Here is a 15,574-nt window from a genome sequence, read left to right as displayed (position 1 = left end):
GTTCGTAATGGCTTGGCTCCTTACGGCCCTGTGATGATCGCGTCGACAAACAACGACTCTCTGTCACTGTTCCCATGGAGGATAACAATGATGTAGAAGACCCATATAGGAGCATCTTCGAGGCATGGCGTGCTCTGTCAAGGTCGATGGCAGGCAGATGTCGCGACGGTGATGAACCGGCCACTGGCGCTGCACGACAAGGATTGCTCGTTATGTCGATTCTGCAAGGCCTCGGACTCTGGCATGTACTGATTCCTCTATCGATGAGGTGAGTGAGATGGAGCCCGATGTTGGATGAGTTGGAAATCTCTACACACACCAGAGTGAAAGCATCTAGGCCCTTAGTTGGGTTTCGGTGATTAATGACAATATAAGATTACTATGACTAGCATGTGTTTTATAGAGGCAATTAAGTTAAGTCATGGTAATGGCAATTGATTGGGCAATCATGGTTGTCATACCCCTACGATGGAAATCGTTTCGGTTTTCAAAAGATGGACAACAAGATTAAGGATGGACTAGTTTTAAGTGTCGTTTGGTGTTGAAGAGACACTTAAAGTAGTTTAGGACTTTGTTTTTCTTTTGGCCGTACTATTAAGGGGTATAGACTAGTAGCTTGACCTAGGTGAGTCTAGTGAGTTAGGTGTGGTGCGCGTTTGTCAAATCTAGCACTAGCTAGCTCCGAAGTAGCCCTAAGATCAATTGGAGCAAACTTCATTCATATATGATTTTCGAGTTGAAAGTGAATGGAGGGTCAAATGACTGACCGGATGGTGGTCTGGTTGTGATCGAACGCTGAAGGGTGAGTTTGGTCAGTTCATTTGATCAACTGGAGCCATCTGGTTGCGACTGGACGCTTAGTAAAAAGTGATCGGACGCTGGGTGCCTACATCTAGTCAACTCTAGAGAGGTTCCAGAGAGGGAGAGTGTTGATCGGACACGTCCGGTTAGTGCCACCGGACGCTGGTCAGGATCCGGTAACTGTTCGGACGCTGAACAGCGAAATGATCGGACTCTGGATACCAACGTCTGGTCAACATCAGTAATGTTCCAGAGAGCAGTTTTCATGACCGGACGTAGGTCAGAGTCCGGTCATAACTTAACAGCTCTTTGGCGGGGATAACTAACCGGAGCGTCCGGTCATCCTGACCGGAGCGTCCGGTCACCCCGTAGAGTGCTGACTCAACCTCCTAACTGTCTATTTTGAATGAGGGGGTATAAATACTTCCTCTATTCATCAAGGGGAGGTCTCTTGCCCATTTGTTCAGCTAAGAAACATCCTTGAGAGTGCAAAGGAGAGCAAGAGCCTAGTGAGGTGATTGAGATTTAAGAATCCAAGATTAATGCCTCATTAGTGCAAGAAGAGTAGCAAGTGTGCATCCACTCTTCTCATTAGGCTTGTTATGGTCAAATGAGAGTTCATGCTTGTTACTCTTAGTGATCGCCATCGCCTAGACGGCTTGGTGGTGATCGGAAGTTTGGTGATCATCCGACGGAACTTGTGGATGACCCAACTCAAGTTGTGAGCGGTTGTGAGCGATTCACCGTGACGGAGTGTCGAAGAATCAACCCGTAGAGAGCACTTGATCCTTGCGCGGATCAAGGGGGAGCTACACCCTTGCGCGGGTGCTCCAACGAGGACTAGTGGGGAGTGACGACTCTCCGATACCTCGGTAAAACATCGCCGCGTTTCTTCTCCTCTCTTTACTTTAAACATTTACATTTGAGCAATTTAATTCTTGTCTTTATATTCTTAGAATTGCCATGCTAGAGTAGGGTTGGAACCTAGGGTGTAAAACTTTTGTGCGGTAGGACAATAGGAACATATTCTAGGCACAAGGGGTGAAGTGGACTAAGTGTAGGGTTTAATTATTGCAAATAATTTTAGAATTAGCCTAATTCACCCTCTCTTGGACATCTTGATCCTTTCACAGAGTTCATCGAGTAATAAGTCGACACCGTAAGTGGGTGGGCAAGGATGGTCGGCCTGCAGTGCCTACCTGCCGGCTAAGGCTCCATTCGTTTCGTTGAAAAAAAAACAAGCCGAAATACTGTTCCGGCTGATTTGCTGCGAGAGAAAAACACTGTTTCGGCTAAAAAACAAGCTGAAAGGACGGATTATAAGAGAAGTAAACATGGTCTAAGAGGTCCCGACGGTCGACTGAGAGGCACCAGGTAGCCGGCCGTGGCAGGCTGCCGTCGGTTCCTGCAAGCTGGAGGTCGGCAGGACGGTCAATGGAGGCGGCGGCGACCTAATTGTGTCGAGGGATCGCGATGTGGCGCCAAAAAAAACAGGAAGAAAAAAGTGTGGGGACCATAATTTTGATATTTTGAAAGTTAAATTTGAGATACTCTTAGAGATGATCTCTTTTTTTTTTTCTTGCCATACTTCTTTTGGGAGTACAAAACAGCATGGAACAAATTTTGGAGTACTCATGCTCTTAGCCTTCAAATCGAGCTCCTCCCCGATCCCCAAAGTCGAAGCCACCAAGTCGAAACCCTAACCTTCGCCCTTCTCGATGTCGGCCGCCACCACCGGCCCAGCCCCTCCGGTGGCCACTCCGATGGCGCCCCCTCCGTCCTACCCGGCCTCCTCCACGGCCTCCGCCGCCGTCGCGGCGTCCGTCGAGGACGACGACGACCTCTATGGCCGCCTCAAGTCGCTCCAGCGCCACATGGAGTTCGTCGAGATCCAGGAGGAGTACGTTAAGGACGAGCAGAAGAACCTCAAGCGCGAACTCCTCCGTGCGCAGGAGGAGGTCAAGCGGATCCAGTCCGTACCGCTCGTCATCGGCCAGTTTATGGAGATGGTCGACGGCAACAACGGCATCGTGGGCTCTACCACGGGCAGCAACTACTACGTGCGGATCCTCAGCACCATCAACCGCGAGCTGCTCAAGCCGTCAGCGTCCGTCGCCTTGCATCGTCACTCCAACGCTCTAGTCGACGTGCTGCCGCCTGAGGCCGACTCCAGCATCTCCTTGCTGGGATCGTCGGAGAAGCCCAACGTCACCTATAACGTAAGTTTATCCTTGAATTTGCCGGATCCGCATGAAGCCCTTGGTTAATTTGACTTATTATGGATTTGATGATAAAAATAACTTGGTCGTTACATTGTTATCCCGAATCATATGTGCTTATTAGTTTATATATCCGTCAGGTTGGGCCCTAGATCTTTCTATGTTTCCATTTGCAGTAGAGTTCTGCTTCTTCATTGGTCAGGCTCCACATATCTGTCGATGTTATTGATTGCAGTGGGCGTTTTCCTTGTTACGGTATACAAATAGGCAAAATCTAATTTTGAGAACTTGCAAAAGGCTGCATCTTTTCCTATTATCGTTACTAGCAAACGGTGTCCATGTGATGCAACCGAACACACATGTTATTGCGCACACCTGAATGACTTGTGGCTCGTATATTTATATAAGAGTTAAATACGCTGGCGGCCCTTAAACTTGTGGCTCTGTGCCACTTAGGTCCACGAACTCTCAAAATCGAAATTCGCCTCCCTAAACTTGTTAAGCTGTGCATGGCAGGTCCATACCCCTTGGGAGCATGGTGATTAGGATAAAAATTTTATAAAAAACACCCTGCCATGGTCAACTTCTACCTTAGCACTCCTTCCCCACCCCTTGGGATATGCTGTACGAGTACGACGTGGACGCCATGATGGCCATCCTTGAAGAGTTGGCACTATGGCAGCGACGGCGAGGTACAGGAGGCAAGCCCGCCGCACGCGCGCTGGCACAGACAATCGCAGTCCACATGCTCACGCTTAAGGCTGGATAACGAGCTGGCTCGGTTCGGCTCGGCTCGGCTCGGCTCGTTCTGGCTCGTTAAGATAACGAGCTAGCTCGGCTCGGCTCGTTAAAAGCTCGAGCTGGCTCGTTAAGCTCACGAGCCAGGTATAAAAAATACACAAAATATAATATTTGCATTTATCTAAAGTTTGAGAATAATAATAATATAAAAGAAATGCATAGACTCGTTACCAGTCAATTTATAGAGTCTAGACCAGTTACCAGTCAATTGTAAATTGTAAGACATGAAGTAATACAAAAACTAAGATAAGTTTTGATACTTTTTTTTTCTTGAAGCTTGGCTCGTTTAGCTCGCGAGCTGGCTCAAGTTGGCTCATTATAGCTAACGAGCTAAAATCTTGGCTCGGCTCGGCTCGTTATCATAACGAGCCGAGTCGAGTCGAGCCAGTCACGAGCCGAGTGAGCTAACGAGCTTCGAGTTTTTCGTCTAGCCTTACGCTCCTCGACCTCACCGGCTTCAGCCTGACCATCGTCGCCACGCCCGCCACAGCTCCTGTCTGCACACCCCCACCGACGTCGTTCGCGTGCTCACGTTCTCGTTCCCCTCCCACCATGCCCTGCCCGCGGGCGTCGAGAGCACCAAGCACCTGCCCTTGGTGCTCATCGTTGCCTTCGCCTGCCCTCCGACTTCTTCTGCAGCTGGACGCAGCTACTGGAGGCCTCCGCCCTCCGGCGGAACTACCTCTTCGACGTCTCCGAGGGCCTCTGGCGGAACTACCTCTGGAAACCTTGATGGCTCCGGGTTCGTGCTCAACTTGTTCCGCCGCCTCGAGGGAGAGGTACTTGGAGGCCACGCTCGTGCTCTTGCTGGTGTCGATGTCGTCGGCATGGTCGCTGTCGCTGTACCCGACGAAGTGTACCGCCCCAGGGCACCCGGGGTAGTAGAGGCCGTGGTCGAGAGTCCCCGCAACGTAGCGGATGATCCTCTTCACAGCCTGCTGGTGCTCCGTCGTCGGTCGCTGCATGAACCGACTAACGTAGCCGACGGAGAATGCCAAGTCCGGCCGTGTGTGGGCGAGGTAGCGAAGGCTCCCCACAAGACGCCGGTACTGCGTAGCGTCCACCTCCTCCGTCGTGCTGTCGCGGCTCAGCTTCAGCCTCTCCTCCATCGGAGTGAGAGCTGGGTTGTAGTCGGTGAGCCCAGCTAGCTCAACGACGCGCTTGGCGTAGGCGGTCTGTCGAAGCGTGATCCCAGAGTCATCCTGGTGCACCTCGATTCCCAGGTAGAAGGAGAGAGGCCCCAGGTCACTCATCTGGAAGGTGGCCTTCATCTCTTCCTTGAATGCCGTGCCGGTGATCACCAAGTCGTCGACGTAGACACCCACCAGCAGGGCATTTCCTCCATTGCCCCGTCGGTAGATGGCCGCCTCGTGCGGGCTTTGCTCGAAGCCCATCCCCTTTAGCGTGGAATCCAACTTGGCATTCCACGCCCTCGGTGCCTGCCGCAAGCCATAGAGGGCCTTGCGCAGGCGGAGTACCTTGCCCTCCTTGTCGGGGATCGTGAATCCCGGCGGCTGGTGCACGTAGACCTCCTTCAAGTCGCCGTTAAGGAACGCCGACTTGACGTCCATGTGATGAACACACCAGCCCTCCAGGGCAGCTAGCGCAAGGAGTCGCACGGACTCCATCCGTGCCACGGGAGCAAAGGCGTCGTCGAAGTCGACCCCCTCCTGCTGCACGAAACCTCGTGCCACCAAGCGAGCCTTGTGCTTGACGATGGCGCCGGCTTCATCCCTCTTCAGCTTGTACACCCACTTAAGGGTGATCGCGCGGTGACCACGAGGAAGGTCAGCAAGCTCCCAGGCGTGGTTCTTCTCAACCGCATCCATCTCCAACTGCATCTCGGGCGGGACTGCAGCGATGAGAGCATCCAGCGCCTGTCGATCTAGGTCGTAGTCGACGTCGCCGTACCGGACTGCCTCCCACATGTGCCGCACCTGGAGCTTTACCCTCATCACCGCAGCCCACTCGACGTAGTTGGTCTTGGTGAGGGTAGGCCACCCACCACCGGGACCGACGTCCCTGACAACAGCCTGGAGCCCGTGGTAACCACGGTACCGATCCGGGGAGAGAGAGCCACGCTGCCTGTGAAGGCCGCGCTGTCCATTGACCCGTCCGCCACCGTTGCCGTGCGCACCTCCTCCAGGAGCACCGCCGCCGTGCGCGCCTCCTCCAGGAGCGCCGCTAGCGCGTCCGCGCCTGTCTGGGCTGCTGCCGCGCTCGTGGGCGTGCACGGCTGCCCCAGGAGCGCCACCGCCGTGTGCGCCTCCTCCAGGAGCGCCGCCAGCGCGTCCGCGCCTGTCTGGGCTGCCGCCACGCTCGTGGGCGTGCGCGGCTGCCCACTGCGCTGCCCACGCTCGCGCTGCCTCCCTTTCTAGCAGCTCGAGATCCGCGTCGGCAGTGTCGTTAGCGGAAATGGAGCTGCCGATGCTGCCGCGCAGAGCCTCGACCTCCGCTGCCGCCGCACGCGCTGCATTCGCCGTCGCCGCTGCTTCCGCCTCCGCTCTGGCTGCTGCCAGCTCCGCCGCTGCCAGCCTCGACGCCCTTGCCGCCGCTGCAGCGGTCTCTGCCGCCACTCGCTCGCGTTCCTCTGCCGTGGCAAGTTCGGCCTCCTGCCGACGCCGCGTGCTCGAGGCGACCGAGCGCTGAGACTGCCCTGCGGACATGACGCGCTACCGGGGAGCTGCTGTGTGGGGAGAGGGCTGCTTCAGACGAGCTGGGAGAGGAGTGAACAGGAGCGGCCGGAGGAGCTGCTGCTGCCAACAGCTGGGGCTGTTGTGGGGCTGGGAGAGAAGATGAGCAATAGATGCTCAGGCTACAGGATAATACGGCTCTGATACCACTTGTTAGTCGCTGAATTCTCACTCTTGGAAGTAGCAGAATTCTTACTCTCATCAAGAGAGGATGACACTAGGAGTTGGGACAATTTTCTGGTTTACTTCTCAATGAAAAAAAAACAGAAAAACAACCACAAGGACCATATGAGCAGCATAGCCCCACAAAGACCAGCCACACATGAGACTTATCCATCATGGACATGGGCTTTTGGCATGTGCGCAGTCGGCCTGCTGTGCTTGACTGATTGGCTGGATGGACGCCTCCGCCGCACTGGAGCCCCTTGCGACGGACAAGCTTGCATTGAGGTCGACCACGAAGTCGACTCGGCGGGCCACAAGAACTGCAAGTCTGCAACGGGATGCGCTCCTCCTGGTTCAGCATCTCCGCGTCAAACACCACAGGCGTCACCATGCCGGGAACCAGTGGTATCACTATTAGAAATCCTTTCCAAGGATCGGTAAGAGTGCTTGCTGATGATCTCAAGAAAATGAATGTCTGCCAACGCCATGCTGCAACGGCAAAGCTGCAGCAGAGCAGAGCACAGGACTAGCACTACAACCTGCTGCTGTTGCTGGCGCCCTTGCGGGTTGCCCCCATCTCCTTGGCAAGGTTCCGGAGCACGTACTTCTGGATCTTCCCGGTGGAGGTCTTTGGCAGCCCGGCACGGACCCCGACCCCAACCCCTCCTCTTTGAGTCTCACGAACACGCACGGCGTCTTGCCCCAGAACTCGTCCGGCCTCGCCACCACCGCCCGCCTCATTCACCGTTTGGTAGTTGTAGAGCACGGACCACACCTCGACTCTGCTGATGTTCTCCCCGCCGCTGATGATCATGCCCTGGTGGCCTTCTCGTCGTTGAGGTAGCCGAGCATGACACAACCCGCCGCGGAGCACGATCTCGCCCATCGCTGATCCGTCGCGGGGCACGCTGCGGCCGGTCTCGCCGTCGACGATGTTGACCTCGGCCATGTCGGGCGTGCGCACGCCCTGCCTCGCCTTGAGCCGTGCGCGCTCCAACGTGGGCAGCTTGTTCCACTCCCGCTTCCACGCGCAGCGCACCACCAGCACCGCCGTCTCGGTCAGCCCGTACCCGTGGGTGACCTCGAAGCCGATGGACTCGGTGCGGTGCAGCACGGCAGCCAGCGGCGGCGCGCCGGCGGTGAGAATGCGCACCTTCCCCGGGAGCAGCAGCCGCGTGGCGTGCGGGACGTTGGCCAGCATGTTGAGCACGACGGGGAAGGAGTGCTAAGGCAGAAGATGACCATGGCAGGGTGTTTTTTATAAATTTTTTAACCTAGTCACCATGCTCCCAAGGGGTATGGACCTGCCATGCACAACTTAACAAGTTTAGGGAGGTGAATTTCGATTTTGAGAGTTCGTGGACTTAAGTGGCACAGAGCCACAAGTTTAAGGGCTGTCAGTGTATTTAACTCTTTATATAATGGTCGAGTCATCAATATGTATTAGAATTGGATTCCCTACCATCACTGGACGCACCAACACACGCGATTCTGACTTGTATAAGCAAGGGTCATGAGTCTTGTCCCAGACGAGACAAAGAGAAGTGCAAGGGCATTGTGGGAAGTAAAAAAGACTGGACGGAAGAATCACTAAAGTTTTAAACGACATCAAATCAGTCAACCTGGAGGACCACAGAAAACAAGTTTTCGAGCATGCCCTCAAACAACAAAATGGGGATGGTTTCACTTGGTTCTGTGCCAATTTGTAGATACTAGCAGGTTTTATTACGACCTCAATAGATGAGTTTTGGAAAATGGTGGAAATTTGTGCAGAAACTGGTTCAATTTTCATGTAAAATATCACGGTTCTGCTGCAATGGAAACCATATTGATTTCTTCTTTTTTGTAGGTTCAGTGGGTTTTAAGTATATGTGCCGCATTAACGTTGGATCTGTGCTTCAATTGTTTTAGGAATTTCTTTGAATAGGAAACAAAATATGGCTCTTTGCGGTTTTGTTTTGGCATCTGAAGTGAAACGTGTCTCCTAATTTCTTGAGTCAATTCCTTACAAGCCACTAGAAAAGTTTTGAATTCCGTCATGACCACTGAAAAAATTCATGTCTTCTGTGCCATCATTTCATTTTTTTGCACCCTTGACCCTTCTATGCCATTGTTGTCATGCTCTAGTGTAATGGTCCTAACGAAAGGACGAAATGTCCATTTTACCCTCAAATGAATGTGGCCATGGATGTTTGGGATCATTGCAACATTGGCAGTGGTAAGAACCAGAGAACATGAGAAGCAAGAATGGATAAGACTAGTGATTCATCGTCAACATGAACGGCCACATGAACAGGACAAGCAAGTTGTAGATGCCGCTGCTGTAGCAGTCCCCAGTGTTGAAGAACTCAACGCTGTCCTGCATGATGTGGCCATGCGGCATAGTGACCTTGTCTGTCCCTTATGTGGCTTGTCAAGTGCGCGAATCGAGCAGGGCGACCCCTGAGCTGCTCCCCGGCCCTGACGCCTCCCTCACTCTTCTCAAGCGGATCTCCATCTCAAAACTCTAGAGCAGACGCTCCGCAGGCGGAGCTGGTAGGATGGCAGATTGATGGGAGCAGAGGGGGAGTGGGGAAGATGAGAGAATGAGTGAAGATGAAACAGACTCTAGGCCTCCAGTCATTGCTGGGGTTAAAATGGGCATTTAAAAAAAACTGACATCCACGTGTGTCGTAACGGCATCTTCAACTAACAGACAAGACAACAGCGGCATAGAAGGGTGTGAAAAAAAAATGAAATGATGGCAGAAATGACATGAACTTTTCAGTGGTCAAGACGTAATTTGGAACTTTGCTAGTGGCTTGTAAGGAATTGGCTCTAATTTCTTGAAGTATATCTATGCATTTAATTTCAGTGCATTACAATTTATTGGTTTCTTATGGTTTGCAGGATATTGGAGGATGCGACATCCAAAAGCAAGAAATACGGGAGGCGGTTGAGTTACCCTTGACTCATCATGAGTTGTACAAGCAGATTGGTATTGATCCTCCAAGAGGTGTGCTTCTGTATGGCCCTCCGGGTACTGGCAAGACCATGCTTGCCAAAGCAGTTGCACATCACACCACTGCTGCTTTTATCAGAGTCGTCGGTTCGGAGTTTGTACAGAAGTACTTGGGTGAGGTAATTTGGGAGCTATTACAATCCCAATATGAATTCCTTTGGTTTGGATATAAAATGTAGTGAATTGATGCATGTTATGAGGTTAATGAGTTAATTTATGCCCACTCATGCTTTTTGGATAATAAAATATAGTTGCTCAGTTCTTCTGGTAGTGTAGATACTGCTGTCATTGCTTTTTTGAAAAAGGTTGGGGAGAAACTGATGGGTATCTATATGCATCCTCTATACTGAAGTAAAAACATCAAGTAGAAAGGTGTTCATAGATTCTCTAAGTTGTCCAGTACAAGCTTGAATGTGCTCTAAGCTTTGTCAAAATTATTGGATTCTGGTTTCATGCTAGCTTTGGAACAGTATCTGTGATGGTCCATAGAGCTATTGAATGGGCTCTTCATCTGTGTCATAATTGTTGCATTCTGGTTTCATGCTAGCATTGGAACTGTATCTGTGAGAGTCCATAAAGCTCTCCTTAACCCAATCTATATTGGGTACTCCATATAATGTAACCAAGGTAACTGGTACTTCCCTGTTCCAAATTATAAGTTGTTCTGGCCTTTATAGATACACAACTTAAACTAGTGTATATCTAGATGCCTAGCAAAAGCTATGTATCTAGAAAAGCCAGAATGATTTACAATTTGGAACAGAGGGAGTAATATTTTATTATTTTTCCTGTATCATGTTTGACTAGTACAAGCATTATGCATGCCTTTTTTTTTTGTATGATTAGTGGTCACTCATAGATACTTGTCGTCGACGTAAAAATTTGCAATTTGTTCTTTTCAGCTGTTCAATATTTGTCAGTCCTATTCTTGGCGCGTTATGATCTTTGTACTCCTTTGTAGGGCCCTAGAATGGTGCGTGATGTGTTCCGTTTGGCTAAGGAGAATGCCCCAGCAATCATTTTCATTGATGAGGTTGATGCTATAGCCACTGCTCGTTTTGATGCTCAGACTGGTGCTGACCGAGAAGTTCAGCGTATTCTTATGGAGCTACTCAATCAGGTAAAGCTTAGCTATTATAAGACCAGGATGAACTTTTAGGGCTTAACAGATTTATTATTTTGTTAGAAAACGTTTAGCAACAGACCTGAAACATTGAAGAAGTGGTTATTTGCAAGTTAAAATAACCAATTTTCATTATATTATTCAATTTGAGAACCTCTATTTTATTAGAAAAGAGAACAACGTGAAATGAATTTAGAAAACAACTCTTATCTCTAAAAGCTAACTTGGGGAATTCCTACAGTTTCCTAGATTATAGTTCCTACTAGTTCATTTTATTTCTTGTTAGTAATGTGGTTATTTATGTTGCAGATGGATGGGTTTGATCAAACAGTGAATGTGAAGGTTATAATGGCAACTAATCGGGCAGACACTCTAGATCCTGCTCTGTTGCGTCCTGGTAGACTTGACAGGAAAATTGAGTTCCCTCTGCCAGACCGGCGTCAGAAGAGGCTTGTTTTTCAAGTAAGTTATGTTTTGTGATAATGTTACAAGAGCTGAGTTATAAGTATTTGTTGATTTGTATAGTATTACTATGTAATTATTTGGTTCTTGCTCATTCACATGTGGTCATATCAGATTGCACTTCAAAGGGATAATAAAATAAGTTTAAGGGAAAATTGGAAGACATCCGTTACGTAAAATACCACCGAAAGAATGGACTGTTACCTTCAAATAGCATTTCGTCACGGTGGCCGCTTTTGCCGTGAATTCCTCCGTTGAGGCACATTTGTTCCCCTATTTCAGAGAAACAGAGCACACACGCCGACGTACAGGCACAGCCCGATTCGCCCTGGAGAGGGCACAACGGCCGTGACTGACCAGCTGGCGGCCTTCGCGGTGGCCGGCCGCACCTATCAATGTCAGTGGCGTGGCCTGATATGGCTCATAGGAGCATGGCCCCGTGCCCGCGCGGCATGCAACACGGGAGACGGCGGCGGCATGCAGCAATGGCGAACCCGACGACTACAAGGTCGGCACGGGTACACGTCAGATGCGTGGGGGTGCTAGAGGGGCTGTTCTGGGCATGGCTTGTGCGGGGTTGAGTAAGAGCGATGGGGCGGCTCACCATGCGGAAAAAACAAGCGTCTACGGCCGGCGTCGAGTAGGACGAAGGCGGCCTGCGAAGCAGCGGCCGAAGGAGGTGCACGCGGTGGTGGTGGACGCGGCAGTGTAGCTAGCTTGGTGGAGGCGCCTCCGATTGGAGCTGTTCGCGGGAGTTCCCCACGCGGCGGCCATGGCGAGCAGCTGGAACAACGCCCAGTTCAGGTGAGCCGCGGTCGGAAGAAGTCCGGACGGACGTGGTGGTACGCTCGGCCGAGGCGCTGGTGGTCTACACCCATGGGAACAGCGACGGCGGACCGAGAGCTGGCCATGGCGGCGGACGGCAACAGTTTTGGCGACATGGCGTGGCTCTGGGCCGGAGTTGTTTGCTATCGTGCGCAGGGGTGAGAACATGCTGGCAGAGATGGTGGGGCACACGGCTTGGCACGGTGGTGCCAACGGTGGGGAATGGTGGTGGTGAGAGCTGAGAGCATATCGGCGGCTCCGAGCTTGGCGTCCAAGCACAGGCACAGGTGAGTGGACTAGGCACAGGCAACCGTCGTCCCAGGTCCCAGCCATCGCGAGTACTCCTATATGCATGCACGCAAACTCGATTGCTCTTGCATGCGCCGTGAGCTCATTGATAGATGATCCATGCACGTACGCACAATCGCACACAGGGCACTGGTCTCCTGCAGTGTCCACGGAGGTGAGGGCTTGAGGCAGCTGCGGCCGCCGCTGTGCGGACCCGGCGCGGCTGGGCCATGCGAGGTAGCCACGCGACGTAGGGCATGTGTCGCTGCCTATCAGCGTGTCCATGCCCAACCAGGCAGCTGGGTTGAGGAAGAAAGGTGTCTCAACGGAGGAATTCACGGCAACAGCAGCCACCGTGACAGAATGCTATTTGAAGAACAGTTCGTTCTTTCTGTGGTATTTTACGTGACGGACGTCTTTTGATGGTATTTTTCGAATGTCGTGATCTTTGGATGTTATGAAACCAATTTTCCCTAAGTTTAATTAGGAATAAAGAGTTCCTTTGGATACACGACCAACTTTGAGCAATCCAGATGTATGAGTTGCCTAGTGTTAATAGCTATTTATTCTACACGGAATTATTTATGGAAATAACCATGCATCCTATTACGTTTGTCCTAGATACGATTGCTATAGAGTTGCTTCCTTGGTGGGACCATGTGGATGATTTCTGAGCACTGTTAGGCCAGTTCCAGTGGGAGTTTCATTCCCATTTAATGAGGTGACCATCAGCAAAAATGTTGACGTGGCATGGGAATTATGAGAGAGGATATGAGTTTTATCTAGATGAAACTCTGCGCACACCATTTCCAATGCATTGGAAATTGAGTGAAACTCCACCAGGAGCGGTTTGTTTCATCCCTGCCTGTTGGAAATTGAGCAAAACTCCACTGGGAGCATCTCATTTAAAAAAACATGCAACATTTTTTAAATACAATAGGCCTATGAAACTGTGTATTGTGGGTCTTATTTAATTTTAGCACCCACACCTCACTCTTGGAAACAGTGCAATAGAACCTAGCACTGGGAAAGGCTTTATTGGCTTCTGTGTTATGGGTTGTACATGTAGCATTTTTCATTACTCTATCTGTGATAATTATACATGTAGTGAGATTGTCATACCAACAACAAGACTTGTGATGTATAGATATGTACCATCTTTAAATTATCTTCATGCTATAAAAAGTAACAGTTTACTTGTTTGTTTCTGTGTTATGGTTTCTCTATCTAGGATTTACAAACAATTCCACTTTATTACAATTCTGTTTTACCACTTTTACGTTTTACAAATTCGTTTGTCAACTCATGCTGTTTGGTTTTGGTTTTCTGGGCCGCTAGATTTTCTTGTGTCATCTATTTTTCACACTTGATAGTTAGCTCATCTAATCTTCAGGTTTGCACTGCCAAAATGAACTTGAGCGACGAGGTTGATTTGGAAGATTATGTTTCCAGACCAGATAAGATCAGTGCTGCTGATGTGAGTCTCTTTTCATTGTTACATTTTAAATTAATAGTATAAATACACTTGAAATTCATTGCATCCGATGCCACTTTCCCCCATAGTTTTTGACATGTAATTGGGTGCTTTTGTGATTTCTATTGCATATCTAGTACACTTATATTCTACTCCCTCCTTTTCTTATTTTTATTAAAGGTGTGTGTGCAACACAGTATTCCAAAGCTTTTTAGATTGTACCATACAATTTTACTATTGTTTAATTCATATTAAAAGCACTTTCATATGATATCAATTTCATGGTTATTAGAGTTATAATATAAGAGATAATAGTGTTCAAAGTGTGGTGTTAACTGCACCACTTAGGTACACCTTGCATTTTGAAAATTTAAAAGTGAGGTAGTATTGATGAAATCTATATCCAGTAAACCTTGGATCCAATAATGCACATGATTTGTTTAATGGGGATGGCCAAACCACATTACAATGGTAATGCTTATGATCTTAGATCTTTTATTGTTCTTAGCATGATAGACCATAGTCATGTAAACACATATTAGTAAATTATTTTCCTCCTTACCTCTGCAGTAGCAGTAGATATATTTTCTTAGGGCATTTGGTGATGTAAATCAGATAATACTTTTATGCCAATCGCATTAGTTATTGATAATTGATTTGATGATGTTTAATGAGATAACCTTTTTTTCCCTGTCACCCTCAGTGCTCCTCGCATTAGTTATTGATTTGACGATGTAAAATCAGATAATCTTTTTTTTCCTGTCACCCTGAATGCCCCTCGCATTATGCTTTTACAGATTGGTGCTATATGTCAAGAAGCTGGCATGCATGCTGTCCGTAAAAACCGATATGTCATCCTCCCCAAGGACTTTGAGAAGGGCTACCGAACCAATGTGAAGAAGCCCGAGACAGATTTCGATTTCTACAAATGAGCCAACCTGACTGTTGAACTGGTTTCTTGCAATCGAATATCTTTTAGCATCAAGATGAAGTTTTAGGATAACTGCCAATATCACGATGTTCAAGTTGCTCAATGGTGATATGTGTTCTGTAATGAATTTCTGGATAGTTTGCCAGTCGCAATGTTTATGGTGATATGCTTCATCAGATTTGGAGTCAATTGTTTTTACCTGGTGAAGCTACGTGAGTGTTATGGAAGTTATGATTATTTAAGGTAGATTAACCTTTTTACCGGCTCGGCAGGGCTTGGCCTTAAGCCAATCCTCACTAATCAAACTTGTAAGATTATGCACAAGATAGTCCAATCCTCACTAATCAAACTTGTAAGATTCTGCACGAGATAGTAGATTGATTATCCGGGATATGAGGTTATATATATGAGAATTTGTTGAATGTCATTCCACACACTGCCCTGGGGCGCTCTCCCTTGAGGTACTCTATGGTCGCGCTCCACGTCATTTCGGTATTTCTCATGACTCTGTTTCCCCTGTCCCTGATGTGGCATCTATGTTGGTTGAGCGCTCCACTACGCTTGCGGCGGTGCGCCAACATTTGCTCCGCGCGCAGCAGCCCGTGAAGCACCAGACAAACAAGCGCGGCGCATGAAGCACCAGGCAGACAAGCGCGGCGCATGAAGCGGTCCTTCAACATTGGTGACTATGACCCCTTTCGCTGGTCTGAAACTGGCTCTGGTTGAATTGTTGTGAGAGAAAAACACTGTTCTAGCTGAAAAAAAGAAGCCGAACAAACCGAATATAGGGT

At 49.4% G+C, this 15,574-nt stretch overlaps 1 protein-coding gene across 1 annotated transcript; it reads left to right on the top strand.

The window, feature by feature from the left end:
* The first annotated feature begins 2,432 nt into the window (after positions 1 to 2,432).
* LOC136550215 (26S proteasome regulatory subunit 6B homolog) lies at positions 2,433 to 15,205 on the top strand. Its single transcript, XM_066541707.1, has 6 exons — positions 2,433 to 3,020; positions 9,569 to 9,799; positions 10,642 to 10,800; positions 11,113 to 11,265; positions 13,772 to 13,855; positions 14,650 to 15,205. The coding sequence occupies exons 1-6, from the start codon at positions 2,520 to 2,522 to the stop codon at positions 14,782 to 14,784; spliced, it is 1,263 nt and encodes a 420-aa protein (XP_066397804.1). The 5' UTR covers positions 2,433 to 2,519; the 3' UTR covers positions 14,785 to 15,205.
* The last annotated feature ends 369 nt before the right edge of the window (positions 15,206 to 15,574 follow it).

The sequence above is a fragment of the Miscanthus floridulus genome, chromosome 1 (assembly GCF_019320115.1).
Source record: "Miscanthus floridulus cultivar M001 chromosome 1, ASM1932011v1, whole genome shotgun sequence".
NCBI lineage: Eukaryota > Viridiplantae > Streptophyta > Magnoliopsida > Poales > Poaceae > Miscanthus > Miscanthus floridulus.
The sequence above is the reverse complement of the archived record's forward strand: the minus strand, read 5'-3'. Positions and strand labels throughout refer to the sequence as shown.

Excerpts from the sequence above, each read along its gene's own strand:
- LOC136550215 (XM_066541707.1), top strand. The coding sequence starts at position 2,520 with ATGTCGGCCGCCACCACCGGCCCAGCCCCTCCGGTGGCCACTCCGATG. Across the intron at positions 9,800-10,641 it reads TACAGAAGTACTTGGGTGAG|GGCCCTAGAATGGTGCGTGA; the intron begins GTAATTTGGGAG and ends ACTCCTTTGTAG. Across the intron at positions 13,856-14,649 it reads ATAAGATCAGTGCTGCTGAT|ATTGGTGCTATATGTCAAGA; the intron begins GTGAGTCTCTTT and ends ATGCTTTTACAG.